This window comes from Macrotis lagotis, chromosome X (genome assembly GCF_037893015.1).
Source record: "Macrotis lagotis isolate mMagLag1 chromosome X, bilby.v1.9.chrom.fasta, whole genome shotgun sequence".
Taxonomy (NCBI): Eukaryota; Metazoa; Chordata; class Mammalia; order Peramelemorphia; family Peramelidae; genus Macrotis; species Macrotis lagotis.
In genome coordinates this window covers 456,815,669-456,831,464 of record NC_133666.1, presented here as the reverse complement: position 1 = coordinate 456,831,464, position 15,796 = coordinate 456,815,669, and the positions used below count along the sequence as shown (strand labels likewise).

Here is a 15,796-nt window from a genome sequence, read left to right as displayed (position 1 = left end):
ATGTACAAACAAAACACTGGTAGAAAGGAAATGACTTGCAAAGAAATTTCCATATGACAGTTATCTCTAAAATTAACAATGACAGGGACAGCTGGATGACACAGTGGATAAGAGCACTGGCCCAGAGTTCAAATGCGGGCTCAGACACTTAACAGTTGCCTAGCTGTGTGGCCTTGGGCAAGCCACTTAACCCCACTGCCTTGAAAAATTAAACAAAAAAAACAGCCACAGCTCTTTTTTTTTTTTTTTTTTTTTTTTGCAAGGCAAATGGGATTAAGTGGCTTGCCTAAGGCCACACAGCTAGGTAATTATTGAGTGTCTGAGACTGAATATGAACCCAGGTACTCCTGACTCCAGTTTCAGTGCTTTATCCACTGTGCCGCCTGACAGCTCTTTTTTAAAAAAAAATTTTTTGTTTTTACCTATTGCGTATTTTTATCTTCTCTCTCCTAGAGAACCATCTTGTATAAAAAATAAATGCAGCAAGCATTTCCATAACAAACTAGAATAGGAAAAAAAAGAGGATTGCACATCAAATCTGTTTTCATACTGTTTGCTTTTCTTTTTAAATATTTAATAGTTATCGTGCAACTTTTTTTCCTTCACACCCCAAATGGTTACCAATGGACTACAAATATGTATATAAATATAAATCAAGAATTACTTTTAATGAATAAAAGGGAGAGAAAAAATTGACAAAACATAATTAAATCCAAAAATTTACTGACATTTACAGTGTTCCATACCCATAAGCTGACCAATTCTGCTCTTTTCTTGCTACCCTTCACTTCTGCTGAAGATTGGAAATTGTGTTTTTATATATCTTTGGGGGAGGCAAAGATTGTTCTTTGTAATTTTGTACCTTTTTTATGTATTCATCAAATTCATTATTTTTTATTAATTTTTAAAAATAAATTTATGGATAACTTGTTTTTACATTGCTTAAATTTTCCCATATTCTCTCTTCCTTCCTCTCCCATAAAGCATAAAGAATTTTTTAAAGGGAAGAAGAGAAAAAATAAGCAAAACTAATCAATATATCAAAAAAAATCAGAAACATGTATGTAAGTGTATATGTGTATGTGCATATATGTTTATAAGTGTATGTATGTAGGTCTCCCCATACCTATGGATCCCCCCCCCCCAAAAAAAAAGGAATCAGGAGGGAAGTATCTTTTGATATCTCTTTTGGAGCCATGTTGTTCTTTGTAACCTTGCAATATTGATTTTCTTTCTTTAAAATAAGTATTTCTTTATCTTTTTACAATATCACCAATATTTCCGTTAGTGTGTATCCCTTTACCTCCTCATTCCCAGAGAAGCTATTCCTTATTTTAAAAATGTAATTTTTGAAGACCAAAAAAAAAAATAAGAAAAAATCAGCAAAATTCAGAAATTTCAGAAATAATAGAAGTCTCCATAAAGCTATAAGGGTGGTAGTATTCTATATCTCTAGTTTGGTGATTGTTTTTAATTTTGTAGCATACACTTTTGATTTTTTTAATTTCTTTTAGGCTTTGTGTATATTATTTTCTAGCTCTACATATTTCGTTTTGCATCATTTGATGTAGATATTTTCCTGTATTCATCATTTCTTACGATACCATAAAATTTCCATTAACTTCTAGTGCCAGAGTTTGTTTAGCCATCAACAATTAGTGTAATCTACTTTGTTTTTAGTTCTTTGCTATAAAAAAAAGTGCTATTATAAATATTTTGATTTCTAATGGAGACTTTCTTCTTATCAGTGTTCTCCTCTGGAATTGGTTGGTTCTTGTCCTTCGTTATTGAAGACCAAAATGACATCACTATGTTTGAGGCAAATTACAGTGTATCCTATTGTGACTGATCAGACAAATATGAATTCAGAAGGCTCTACCACAGGTTGAGCACAAATAGTCCAAGTGAACACCTGGGGTGGGTACTCTAAACTTAAGTGTGTCACATTTCTTTTGAACTGCTTTAATTCTGCCCTTCTCATAGAGTGCAGCACCCTCTATGAGGACACTTCATGCTGGGTGGTCCTGTGCCAGTGTCTCCCATGCTGTACAATCAATCAGTTCTAAAGTTCTTCAGTGAGATCTTCAGGGTGTCTCGATATCACTTTTGTTCACCTCCTTGTGAGCACTGGCCCTTTGTGAGTTCTCCATAAAATAGTATTTTTGACAAGTGTACGTCTGGGTTTGTAAAAATGTGTCCAGCCCATCATAGCTTCACTCTCTGGAGTAATGTTGGAATGCTAGGCAGTTTAGCTTGAGAAAGGATCTCAGTATCTGGTATCTTCTCCTGCCAGGTGATCTTCAGAATCTTCCTAAGACAATTTAAACAGAAGCATTTCAGTTTCCTGACATGGTCTTGGTAGACTGTCCAGGTTTCACAGGCATATAGGTCAGCTCATCTGCTCTGTAGACCTTCAGTTTTGTGGTGAGTCTAATACTCTTCTCTCCCACACTTTCTTTCGGAGCCTCCCAAATACTGAGCTAGCTCTGGCAATGCAATCAACAACATCATTGACAATGTGTACCTCCCGGAAAGGACACTGCCAAGGTAAGTGAACTTGTCCAGTTATGAGTGATGTCTTGTTGCGTGCATAAAGTGGATTTAAATGGTGTGGAGCTGCACGAAATCAACTGCTTCACTCTCTTGTCATCATTATCCAACATAGCAAGACAAAGTCGAGGCTCTAGATGCAGTGGATGACCTTGACATCTTCAATGTGTAATCAAGTTCTGTGCACACCATAGCACCTGCTTCAACTGGCTTCATGGCCATTGGAATGAATTGCTCTCCTCCACCCATTCCACCAGTGGAAGACTTCACATGCTTGGGATAGACATCCCCATTTCTCACTGATGAATTTGAGACTTCCTTGGTTACCCTCTACCTGGTTTAGCCCACCTGCCAAAATGGTTTACCAGGGTGGGGCAGTTGTGCATGCCACGGCTTCTTGGAGCCACAGGTGAGAGTTAGGTGACTCAGGTGGACATCAAAGGTAGAAAGGTACCCTGAAGAGGGCTCGGCAGTCCTCACACCAAAGTTCTAGAAGTCTTCTTGAACACACAGTGAATAGAACACTGGTCCTGGAATCAGAAGGACCTGAGTTCACATTTAGCCTCAGAAACTTAATTATGTAGCTGTGTGACCTTGGGTAGGTCACTTAATCCCATTGCCTTGCAAAAAATAAAGAAAAAAGAAAATACATTGATATCAATGGAGCATGCTATCCATTCAGCTATCCTTTACTCTCTATGAAACTGGATCATCTCTTGACACTGTTCATGACCTTTGACTATCTTTTGGGGAACGACTTCTGGCATATGTTTATGTGTTAATTGTTTATGTATCAAAACCTTTATCACAGAAATTTGATGCAAAGATTATTTTTCTCATTTCCCAAAAGAAGCCTTCAGTTTCATGTGATTTGGTTCTTTTGTATCCATTATTTGATCAAGAATGCATCTCCTCTTCAATGGGAAAAAAAAAACAATGCATCTCCTGCCTCTTACTATGAAAAGGAAATGATTTGCTTTTCTAATTTTTCATGATATTTAATTTTAAGGCTTATATATTCAATTAGAAAATAAATTGAATAATATGGTGTAAAGTGTTTCTCTAAACCTTATTTCTGCCAGACTGCTTTTCAGTTTTTCCAGCAGTTTTCCTAATTTATATTTTCTAGGTTGTCAAACACTAATTTATTGAATTCTGTTGTTTCTTATTCTCCCTTATGTAATGTTTCACTGATCTACTACTCTTCCTCACCCCCCCTTTTTTTTTGTTAAAACCAATATAAGATGATTTTGATAGTTACTATTTGAGACTTGGAAATACTATTTCCTCTTTTTCCCCTTTCATACCTACCTCTTTTCACTATTTTTCTTAATAGTCTATAACCTTTTATTTTTTCAAATGAAATTTGCTATTTTATCAAAGTTCTGTAAAGTTTACTTTTCATAATTTGGTATTGCATTAAAATTGTAAATTAACTTGAGTGTCATCTTGGCACAGCACAACCATGAACACTCAGTAGTCCTCTGTTTAAAGGAGCATTTCATAATTGAATCTCTACAAGTATTTTATATGCCTTATTAGATAGATTTCCCCAAATATTTAATGCTTTTCATAGTTATTTGTACTGGAATTAACCTTTTCTGTTGTTGTGTTTCAGATTTTATTGATATTATATATAAATGCTAGTGAGCTTTGAGTTTATATAGTTGAAGTTCAACTTTGTTGAGGTTCTTGTCTCAATTGATAATTTTCATGATTTCTGAGGGTTAAGTAAACGATTATATCATCAATAACTTTATCTCCTTTTTGCCTATGTCTTATTGCTATTGTTAGAATTTCCAGAACTATATCAAATAGTGGTGAGGAGAATGGTCTTTTACTCCTATATGTATATATGGATATAATGTATCATATCTGAGTAAAAGTATATGATAGGACTTTGGGTTAAATACCTTTTATGAAATTAAAAGTCTCTTTGTACTTATGCCTTGTCAGGTTTTTGGCACAAATGAAGTGTTGTACTTTGTCAAACACTTTTTCCTCCATCTATTGAGATAACTGTCTGGTTTTTGGAAGTTTTGTTTTTAATTAGATTATTTATGTTGTTTGCTTTTGTAATTTTGAAACATCCTTGCATCCTTATTATAAATTCAACTTGGTTATAATGAATGATTTCTTGAATGGGTTAATATATAGGCCTACATGATTGTATTTAGAATTTTTGTGTCAGTATTCATTAATGGCATTGGTCTATAATTCTGGTGAATCCAAAAAAAAGCAGCTATTGCCATCATTCTTTTTTGAGGAAACAAAAATAAAATTATAACAAAAAGAGATAAACCACATTATGCTGCAAGATATTTTATCATCTAATCTAAATTCATAAAGAAAAAAATTACCTAATATGTAAGAATATATAGATAGTAGTAAAATATTGGCAGGATTTTTTTCCTTTGTTTTTGGATAGCTCTTACAAATATAAACAAAAAGGAAAAAAGTAAGCAAATTGCTGGAGAAACTGGGAAGTAAAAGATTTGTGGCATTTTTCTAAATGGTGCAGCTAAAAATGTACATATTTATTGTACAACTTTTACAAAAATTAACTATGTATTCAGAAAAAGAGATGTTGCAAACATGTAAAAATAATAGATATATTTTTATAGACTGTAAGACAATTAAAATAGTAATCAATTCAAGGATCACAAACAAAAGTTGTTCAGTCATTTTTCAGTTGTGTCTAACTCTTTGTGACCCCATTTGACATGTTCTTTGCAGATACTGAAGTGTGGGTTGCCATTTCCTTCTCCAGCTCAATTTACAGAAGAGAAAACTGAGGTAAAACAGAGTTAAGTGACTTAACCCAGGGTCATACAACAAATATATGTCTGAAGTCATATTTGAATTCAGAAAGATTAGTCTTTCTGACTCCAAGCCAGGTCCTCTACTGTGCCACATAGCAACCCATGAAGAGTTGGACTTGTCCGAAAAACCACTGAGCAAATAAGTCTTCATTTGGGTCTGTCTTTTAACAATGAAATCCTAAATAATGAATGAATTGAGTCAAAGAACAAACAGAATCAATAATTATGTAAAAAAAAATAGCAAAATTTCTGGGATACTGTTTTTTATATTACTGGCACATGTCAGGCACTTAATAAATATTAAATGATTGAGATTTATTGATAAATACAACTAAAAATTGATTCTCAGAAATGAGTGATAAAATTGCTAAATCTTTAGTTAACCTGATTAATCGAGGATAGAAAACACAAAGATCAAAATGAAATCATAACAAAAATAGAAGAAATAAAAAAAATTATCAGAATAAGCCTATTCAGTTAGTTGCTACCAAAACTGTGAACATAAAAAAGAGATGTCTTCAGAAATACAATAATCTTGCTAACAGAACATGCTAACAGAAGATGAATAGTCTTTATATTATCCAAGTCTCAGCTTTAAAAAGAAATAGAACTAACTGTAAAGGAACTATAAAATAATGAAACTTGTATTCCTATAGATTTATAAAATAATTTTATCAAACTTTTTAACTATAGTTAATACTGGTAGTTCATAGATCAGTACCATTACTACTATAGATTAGTACCATTAGTACCTTTTACAAGAAAAATGTCAATGCATAAAATGTAGGGAAAGGTAAAATATTTTTGGATGATAAATTTTCTCTATCACTCTGATCTAAAATCATTGAGGTAATTTTAACTGCTGTTTTTCAAATCATAAATCCAGTTCTATCATACTTTCATAATGTTACCTGCATTCTTTTCATCATTTCTTTTTTTGTTTTGTTTTGTTTTTTGTAAGGCAAATGGGGTTAAGTGGCTTGCCCAAGGCCACACAGCTAGGTAATTATTAAGTGTCTGAGACCAGATTTGAACCCAGGTACTCCTGACTCCAGGGCCAGTGCTTTGTCCACTACACCGCCTAGTCGCCCCTCTTTTCGTCATTTCTACTCCCACTTAAAATTTAGATCGGTTATCAGTATTCACATGGACTAATAAGGTAACAGTTTTTCCTGGTTCCCCTGCTTCCAGTCTTCTCAAATTCATCTTATCTTTGTTAGTCTTCCTAATCTGTAGCTATGATATACTTAACTCTCATATTTACAAGTCTTCAAATTCTCATTGCTTGATGGGCAGATAATACTAGCTAGTAATAAGCATCATTTATGTGGTTATTTAATGTTTGGAAAAACTTTACATTATTACATTATTGTCCCATTTCACCCTCATGACAACCCCAGCTTGGTTCTGTTATTTTAAAATGAGGAAAACAAACTAAGAGATGTTTAGTGACTTATCTAAGAACATAAATGTATCATATCTGAGGCATGATTTGAATCCACAGTGTGCTAACTCCTAACTCTTCATCTCAGGACTCTATTCACTATACGATGTTGACTTCTTAACTCCTCTCCAGCTATAGAACTCCGTTATCTGGTTCCAAACCATCTTTTTAATCCTTCTTTTAAATGTTATATTCTGCTTAAACTAGATTTAACTCTGTTCCCTGATTCTTGTCTTGACCTCTACTGCTCTCTGCTTTTGTACATGCTTTCTTTCACATCTAAATGTCTTCCTCTTTGTCTCTTTTGAGATTTTTCTTTTCCTTTTGAGCATATAGGGTACTCTCTACAAAATCTTTTACTTTTTACTGTATTGAAAAATAATCTTTCCCTCCTGGGATGTCATATTCCATTTTGGTTTGCATTTCTGCCCTTAGAATTTAGTATTACATTTTTATGTAATTAAATTTTCTGTAAAATATCCCTTTTCCTTCCTACTTTTCTAGCTACAGAATCAGAAATTCTTAACCTGATTTTTTTGTCATGGAGACACTTTGGAAATCAGACAACGCCTATGGACCTCTTCTTAGAATAATGTTTTTAAATGTAAAAATACAGTACAAAGATTACAAAGGAAACCAAGTATAGAAGTAGAGTTATCAAAATAAAAAAGAACAAGTTACTGGCCCCTATGTTGAAACTCCTTGCTTGACTGTAAATTCCTTGAAGAATGGTCTTTTTTTCATTTTTGTAACATAAAGCACTTGTTGTAGGTAATTAATGTTTGTTGGTAATTGATATTTGTAGTTAATTAATTTTTATTGAACTGAATGCTCCCCAGATCAGTCAGTCAGTAAACATTTGTTTAGCCTCTATGTAGGCACTGTGCCAAATGCTGGGTACAAATATGAAAAAAGAAAATCCATGCTCTCAAGGAACTTACATAGAATGGAGCAAGACAACACCTGAAAGGAAGTTGGAAAGTAGAGGGAGAGGGAGAAGAGAAGCAAGTTAGAAAAATCAGACAAGTCACAGTGTAGAACATACAGCCTGTTAAGAAATGAGGAGCTGTTGAGTTGAATTCATGGCTTAGTGGTGGTGATAAAGTACAGGACCAAGGCTGATGGGATTCATAGAGAGGGAACAGCTATTTATGTAGCTTACAGTTTCCAGGCAATGTGCTGATGTGTTTTACAAATATCTCATTTTGATTCTCAAAATAACCCTATAAGATATATGCTATTATTCTCATTTTACCAATGAGGAAACTAAGGCATACACCTTAAGTACAGTTCCTTACCTAGGATCACACAGCTAGTAAATGTCTGGGGTTGGATTTTTGAATTCTGTCCTTTCTGACTCTCTATGCACCCCAGCTAGCTACCTATATAGCTGTCATAGATATAATGATTTGTTTATAAAATTCAGTACAACAAATAGACCTGCCTCACAATTATTTCCTTTGACCCTGGTTTATTTATAAGTTTTTATAAGAAAGGAGATTGGGAAAGGCTAGAAGAAAGAAAATTTTAGTAGGAACGTGAAGGGGAAGTCAGGAGGCAGAGATAAGGAAAGGAGGAAGAAGATTTCAGGCAAGCGAAAGAGTTAGTGAAAATGTTGAGTTGAGAGATGGATTGTTCAAGGAAAGCAAGTAGCTCAATGTCTATGGATTACAGAATATATTGATGGTGTCATGATTTTTGGTGTAAGAAGGTTTGGGGGAGACAAAGGGAGTTATGAAAGATTTTGAATATGAGATAGGGGGATTTGTATTTCTGGAGGTAATAGGGAGCCAGTGTGAGTGTGGGTGTGTATGTCTTAGATCTGTTATTTAAAAGGAACAGATAATACTTGGGTGAAGGAGGAGATTATTACAAGAGTCAAGGAAAGGTGATAGGCCTGCAATGTAATGCTGGCAATATCAAGGAAGGCCATATGTGAGAGATGTTATAAAGATAAAATCAACATGCACTGATACTGGATTGGGGGAGGGGGTGGCATGAGAAAAAATGAAAGTTTGAAGTTGATACTAGCCTGGGTGACAAGGAAAATGGCAATATCCCTGACAACACTAGGGAAATTCAGAAAAGGGGAAGGTTTGGACGGGAAACTAATGAACTCCATTATGGACATGTTAAATTTAAGATGTATACTGGACATCCGCCTCAAAATATCTGAAAGGCAGTTGAAGATGTAAACTTGAAGATCAGTGTTTAGATGATAATTTGAATACATCTGAACTAATGAGATCACCAAATATTATATGAAGCAAGGAAGGACAGATGACCTCCTGAAGACCATGACCCATCTGTTTTTATACTCAGAGTTCAGAATGATTTTCATACTTTTAAATAAAATTTTATGGTATTTAATTGAATGTAAAATTCATTATAAGTTTGCCAGACCTCAGTCTATAATTTGTTGATTCCTGGCATAAAAGGAGAAGAGAAGAGAGATCAGAGTTCTGTAGGACAACTACTGTTTACATGTGTGGCCTGGATGAAATTTCAGTAAAGGAGACTGAGAAGCATTGTTAGGAGGAGGAGGAGGAAGAGAGAAGAGTACCATGAAAACCTAAAGAAAAAAGAATATCAGGGGCGGCTAGGTGGCGTAGTGGATAAAGCACTGGCCTTGGAGTCAGGAGTACCTGGGTTCAAATGCGGTCTCAGACACTTAATAATTACCTAGCTGTGTGGCCTTGGGCAAGCCACTTAACCCCATTTGCCTTACAAAAAATATAAACAAAAAAGAATATCAAGGGCAGGAGGATGTAGTCAAAGACTACAAAGAGATCAGGAAGGATGAGGATTGGAAAATGCCATTGCATGTGGTCATGCAGGAAGTCATTAGTAACTTTGGAGAAAGCAGTTCTGGTTGAATGATAATTCAGATCCAGACTGAACAAACTGAAAAAGTGGAAGGATTGATTGTTCGTTATTTCAAGGAGTTTAATCACAAATGGAAGGAGAGAGGTGAAATAATAGTGAGATGATTGCATTAAATGAAAGTGTTTTGTGAGGTTAGAGGATAGTAAAAGATTGAATATAAGTGGTGGTGATAGTGGGGAATTGTCTCTTAGAGAAGATGGAATTGAATGGGATCACTTGTGCATGTATAAGAGTTTTAACTTTTTACAATATTAAATTTTATTGATGCATTATTTCTAAGCTAGGATGACATAGTGGATCAAGTGGCAGACTCTAGTTTGAATTCTGCTTCTGTCACTACACTGTAATCCTGAGCAAATCTTAGCCTCTGTTTTCCCATTTATAAAATAATAGTACCTATCTCACAGGCTCTTTATGAGCATCAAATGAAATAATGCATAAGGTAATTTTCTGTCCTTAAACCTTTATGTAAATGTTCTAGTTAAGTTACCATGTGCAGTGTACAGCATTAGTTGTTGGAGGAATTATCCTCAAGTAGCTGGTATCTAATAGGAACTTATGATACATATAAGTATAAGAAGAAGGTTGATAACAAATACCGAACTTGTCAGAAGTTAAAAGAATTGTTACTGATTAGGATGATTAAGGAAGAATATATAATGGAGATTGTATGGGAACTGATTTTTAATGAATTGATGTGATTTTGGCAGGTGATTTTTGGGGGAAAGATATGTCACAATTAGGAAACAACATAGTATAAAGGCATTTGGAAATAGGATGGCATGTAATGTGTATTAGAAGTGGAGAATGATCCATTTCAGTTATGACCTAATTTAGTACATATGGTAAAGATTAATATGCAATAAAGCTGAAAAGTTAGAGGAGTGACTCACTGTAAATGACTAAGTAAGGATCTTCAGCTTTATTCAGGTGGCAATATAAAACTACTGAATTAATTAAAAGAAGTGAGAATCAGACTTGATTCAGAGGACATCGTGTTGACATCTTTCTTTATCCCTTCCTATCCTTTGACTCCTGCATAATCAAAACTTTTTAAAATGTTTTTCAGTTAATTCCATTTTTTTTAATGAACAGAAATCTATTTTTCTCTTACCTCTGTCCTTGGAAAAAGAAAAACAAAACCCTTGTAACAATTATGCATAGTCAATGACCGTCTGTCTTGTCTGTCTCTCACTCTCGTTCTTGCTCTTGCTCTCGCTCTTGCTCCCATTCTCGCTTACTTTCTCTCTAGTTATCTGTGTGTGTATGTATATATAATGTATAGATGTCTCACAAAATATTTGTGTCTCAATCTGCTTCTTCTATGTATTACCTCTCATCAGAAGGTAGATGTTATATTTCATCTTGAAACTCTGGTATCAAGATTGCTGTTAATTATATTAATTGAAGTTCTTAGTCTTACAAATTTTTTTCTTTTCATTGTTTTTACTGTGTAAATTGTTCTTCCTTTTTTGTTCACTTTAGTTTGCATCGGTTTATGAGTTCTCAGGTTTCTCTAAAAATGTCCTTTTCATAATACCTTACAGTTCAGTAGTATTACATTGCATTCATATAGAGCCCCATTTCCACCACAAAGAGAATTGTAATGAATATTTTTGTTGATAAAGGTTTATTTCCTGTTTTTAATCTCTCAGGTATCACCTAGAAGTAGTATTTCTGGGTCAAAGAGTATGCAAATTAACCAGTCATCTTTTCATTTCCTACCAGGCTGTATACATTTGGATTCCTCCATATTCTCTTCCTTCCCCTTTCTTTTTAGCTTCCTTATATGTTATCTTCTTCTTAAAAACTTAAGCTCCCTTAGGGTACTGATTCTTTAGCAGAGCATTTGGGCTTCTACACAAGGAATCAGATGATTTTTCTAGACCTAATCTCCCCCTATTCCCTTTGCCCTGAGTATTTTAGCAAGATGTTTTCAGCCATGTTATCAAACATTTCACTGAGGATGAACATGACCTCAAGATCAGCTACCGCACTAATGGCAAATTCTTCAACTTGGTGCATGATCTTCTGTTTGCAGATGATTGTGCAGTCAGTGCAGCCTCTTAAGCTGAGATACAACAAAGCATGGATTACTTCCCTACTGCTACTGCTTGTGGTAATTTTGGCCTAATGATTAATACCAAGAAAACACAGTTGCTCCATCAGCCAGCACCACATCATCCATATGTGGAACCATCGATTATAGCAAATGGAGAAGTTTTGAATTCTGTGGATAAGTTCACTTATCTTGGTAGTGTCCTTTCAAGGAGGAACATATTAACAGTGAGGTTGACACAGGCATTGCCAGAGCTAGCTCAGTTTTTGGGAGGCTCCAAAAGAAAGTATGGGAGAGACTACCAAACTGAAAGGTCTACATACGTTGTGCTAATCTCATTGCTATTTGCCTGTGAAACCTGGACAATCTTCCAGCACCATGTCAGGAAATCTATCCTTTCCATTTATATTGTTTTAAGGAAGATTCTGAAGATCACCTGGCAGGAGAAGATACCACACTGAGGTCCTTTCTTGAGCTAAACTGCTTAAGAGTCCAACATTACTACAGAAGGTGCAACTATGATGGACTGGTCACATTGTTAGAGCATCAAGTATACACTTGCCAAAAAAAACTTTTATGAGGAACTCATACAGGAGCATTCACAGAGGAGTGAGAAGAACGATACAAGGATACCCTGGAGGTGTCTCTTAAGAATTTTGGAATTAATTGTGCATCATGGGAAAGACTGGCACTGGTGCATGCCTGCCCAGCATGGTGTAACTTCAGAGAGGGTGCTGTGCTCAGTGAGATGCGTAAGTGTAGAGAATCCCTCTCGGTGTTCACATGGTTCTGTGGAAGAGCAATCTGAGCTCATAGTGATCTATCAGCTACAGTTGGACATGCTGTAACTTGTCTCTGACATAGTGATGTCAGTTGAGTCTACTTCGATAAGGAAGGACAAGAAAAAACCAGCCCTGAACATCAGCAAAATTAAACCACTTGCCATTCCCAAAATAGACCTTGACCCTTCCAGCCTCTGGGCATGTATTTATACAGTTAACTCCTTTATTTGCTTAAACAACCCCACCCCAGCCCCAACCTCTCTTTCTGAAAAAAGAGTTCAGTTAAATTGTTAACTCCTTTCTGAAGTCTTTTCTTGTCACATCAGTTAGAAGCAATATAGTCTTCTTTCAGATTACCAAAGCATTCATAGAACTCTTGTGGAATTGAGCATGTTACTTTGTATGATAGATATTTGTGTGTATTATTTCCTAAGCTAGATTATAGGCAACTTGAGGGCAAGGATTCTGCCTTTGTATCCCTTTGAGCATATAACACATTACAGTATGCATAACAGTAGTAAATATTTGTTGAATTAAATTTCTACTTTTTATACAAATCTATGAAAATATTTGCTTAATTGATTTTTAGGTGCCAAATTTCCAATCAAGTGGACAGCTCCTGAGGCTGCATTATATGGCCGTTTCACAATTAAATCTGATGTTTGGTCATTTGGAATTCTGCTAACAGAGCTTGTAACAAAGGGTAGAGTGCCATATCCAGGTAAGCATGCTTTTAAAGTCTTGGTTGTTCCATCAGTTATAATTTGCGTGTGTGTGTGTGTGCGCACGCGCACATGTGCAATATATTGCTTATTTTTAAATTATATACTGTATTCCTTTAGGAATTTCCCTGCCAGGAATTTTCCCGTACCAATGAAATCCTAGAACGAAACAAAATGTCAGATGAGATTGATTAGTTTTTAAGTCTTCTGTTTGACATTTAAGACCCTTTACAACCTGGCCTCAACCTACATTTTTATTTTTATACATTATTAATATTCACATACTCTATGATACAGTCAAACTGACCTTGTTAATCACACACACATTTCCTGTCTCCCTACCTTTGCACAGGCTATCTTCTGTATGTAATCCTTTTTCATCTACTACCCTGCTCCTCTTTGATTCTCTTCAGAACACTAGAGAAACACAACATCAGAACGTTTACTAATTAATCCAGTCATTCTTCCGAGCCCCAAAATTGCCTGTATTCATTTTATTTTACATGTTTCATTTATATATAATATGATTTTATTGGTTAAAGCTTCAACAAGCTCTTAAAACTTAATCTACCAAGTTACAAAAGGGGAATAGGATCTTTTTGTGTAGAGGCACTGGCACATGACTGCCCAGCACCTACAAAATGGAGATCCTTGAAGTGTATCCTTCATTGAAAGTACACACTTTAAACAATCACACACACACAACCCAAGAAACTATATAACACTGCAACATTTGCTCTAAATCAGATAACAGACTTGATAGGGTTACTATATATGTCTGCTCCATGACTTACCAATTTTCAAGGAATTGAATTATAAAAATTTTCTTCAGTAAAAATAAAATGTGTAGTATATATTTTTGTCTTTGATGTTTAGCATCTTAGAAGTCCTTAAAATATATAGTGAAGCTATAACTTAATTATCTATAAAATTTTTAAAGTAAAGGTTCATATGTTTATTGAACCTGATACTTAAAGGAGATCATGATTTTAAATAATATAAATAGGTAAAGATTGTAAAAACTTGTTAAAATATTTTGAAATTTTTGTTGTAGGGTTTTAAGTATGGATATCTCATAGCTTTCTTGTTTATAACTAAAAGAAACAAGTTACTTTCTATTCAGAAAAGAAGATAATGGGATCATATTTGGAAGGCAATAAGGCCTGCAGTGTTCCACAAAATTGTTCATCCTAACCTTTTACTTAAAGATATCCCCTGAAAAGGAATTCATTTCACCACCCATTCCCTTGAGGCAGCCAATCTTATTCATGTTTTTCTTAAACAGTTAATGCTTTTAGAAGACATTTATTTTTTTTTCAATTTTCAATTTATTTTTTTATTCTCATTTTGTACAAATGTTTTTTTACATTAATAAAATATTCTTGTTTACAAGTAAACAAAATACCCCTCTTCCCCCATGAATATAGATAGACTTGCTTGGGCAAAAAAAGTAAAGGGGAGAGAAAAAATTAAAATAAAAAAAAATAATAGTAATAATTGTAGGTATGGCCAGGTGGTGCAATGGATGAAGCACCAGCCCTGGAGCCACGAGCACCCAAGCCTATATCCAGCCTCATAAACCCAACAATCACCCAGCCAGGTGACATACAAGCCACTCGATCCCCACTGCCCTGCAAAAACCAAAAAAAAAGAAAGGAAAAAAGACCCAAAATAAAATAAAATAGTAATAATAGTAGGGGTGGCTGGGTGGCAGACAGAGCATTGGCCCTTGAGCCAGGAGCACCTGGGTCCAAATCCAGCCCCAGACACCCAAAGATCACCCTGCTATGTGGCCCCAGGCAGGCCATCCAGCCCCACTTGCCCTGCACCCTCCCCCAAATAATAATAACAAAAAATGTGCCTGAGTGTTTGTTCCAATACCAACAACTCTGTCGTGGGTGGATCTCATTCTTTATGATAAGTCCCATCACAAAAGTTACTTCCATATTTTTCCAGCGTTGCCATTGCTGATCGCAACTCCCTCCTTTCTTATTTCTCCACTACCATGTACTCTATTTTCTCTCTCCTTTCACTATGACTCTGCTGTAGGGTCGCTGAGTGGTGCAGCAGACAGATCCCTGGTCCTGGGGCCAAGAAGCCCTGAGCCCCCATACCACCCCTTAGGCCCAGAATCCACCTGGCCCTATGGTCCTGGGCAGGCCTTCCAATCTCAGCCCCTTGCAAGAAGTAAAAAAGAAAATGTGTTATATCTGACCACTCTCCCCCCATGGTCCATCCTCTCCTCCTTTACTCACATCCCCACCCCTTCCCCCTGCTCCCCCCTCCTTCTTACTCCAGATGTCTATACCCCATTGAGTATATTTGCTGTTTCCTCTCCTAGCCATCTCTGATGAGAGAAAAGGTTCCCTCATTCCCCCTTGCCTCCCCCCTTCCATATCATTGCAATAGCTCATTGTAATAAAAAAAAATCTTACGTGAAATATCTTGGACTATTCCCCCTCTCCTTTTTCTTTCTCCCATTCCATTTCCCTTTTTTCCTATTGACTCCATTTTTACACTATATTTTATCT

The 15,796-nt window shown here is 35.4% G+C and overlaps 1 protein-coding gene across 4 annotated transcripts in view; it reads left to right on the top strand.

The window, feature by feature from the left end:
* The window catches only part of YES1 (YES proto-oncogene 1, Src family tyrosine kinase), a 102,194-nt gene that overhangs the window by 78,996 nt on the left and 7,402 nt on the right, over positions 1–15,796 (top strand). The window contains exons 11-13 of one of the 4 annotated variants that reach the window (XR_012471987.1): positions 2,465–2,547; positions 5,287–5,346; positions 13,133–13,189. Coding sequence is in view for 2 of the 4 variants with exons in the window: in XM_074204039.1 (XP_074060140.1) it covers positions 13,133–13,264 (132 nt within the window). In the remaining 2 variants the exon portion in view is untranslated. Of the gene's footprint in view, positions 1–1,748; positions 2,548–5,286; positions 5,347–13,132; positions 13,265–15,796 lie in introns of those variants that run through there. The other 3 variants (XR_012471986.1, XM_074204039.1, XM_074204040.1) reach the window with 3 other exon arrangements.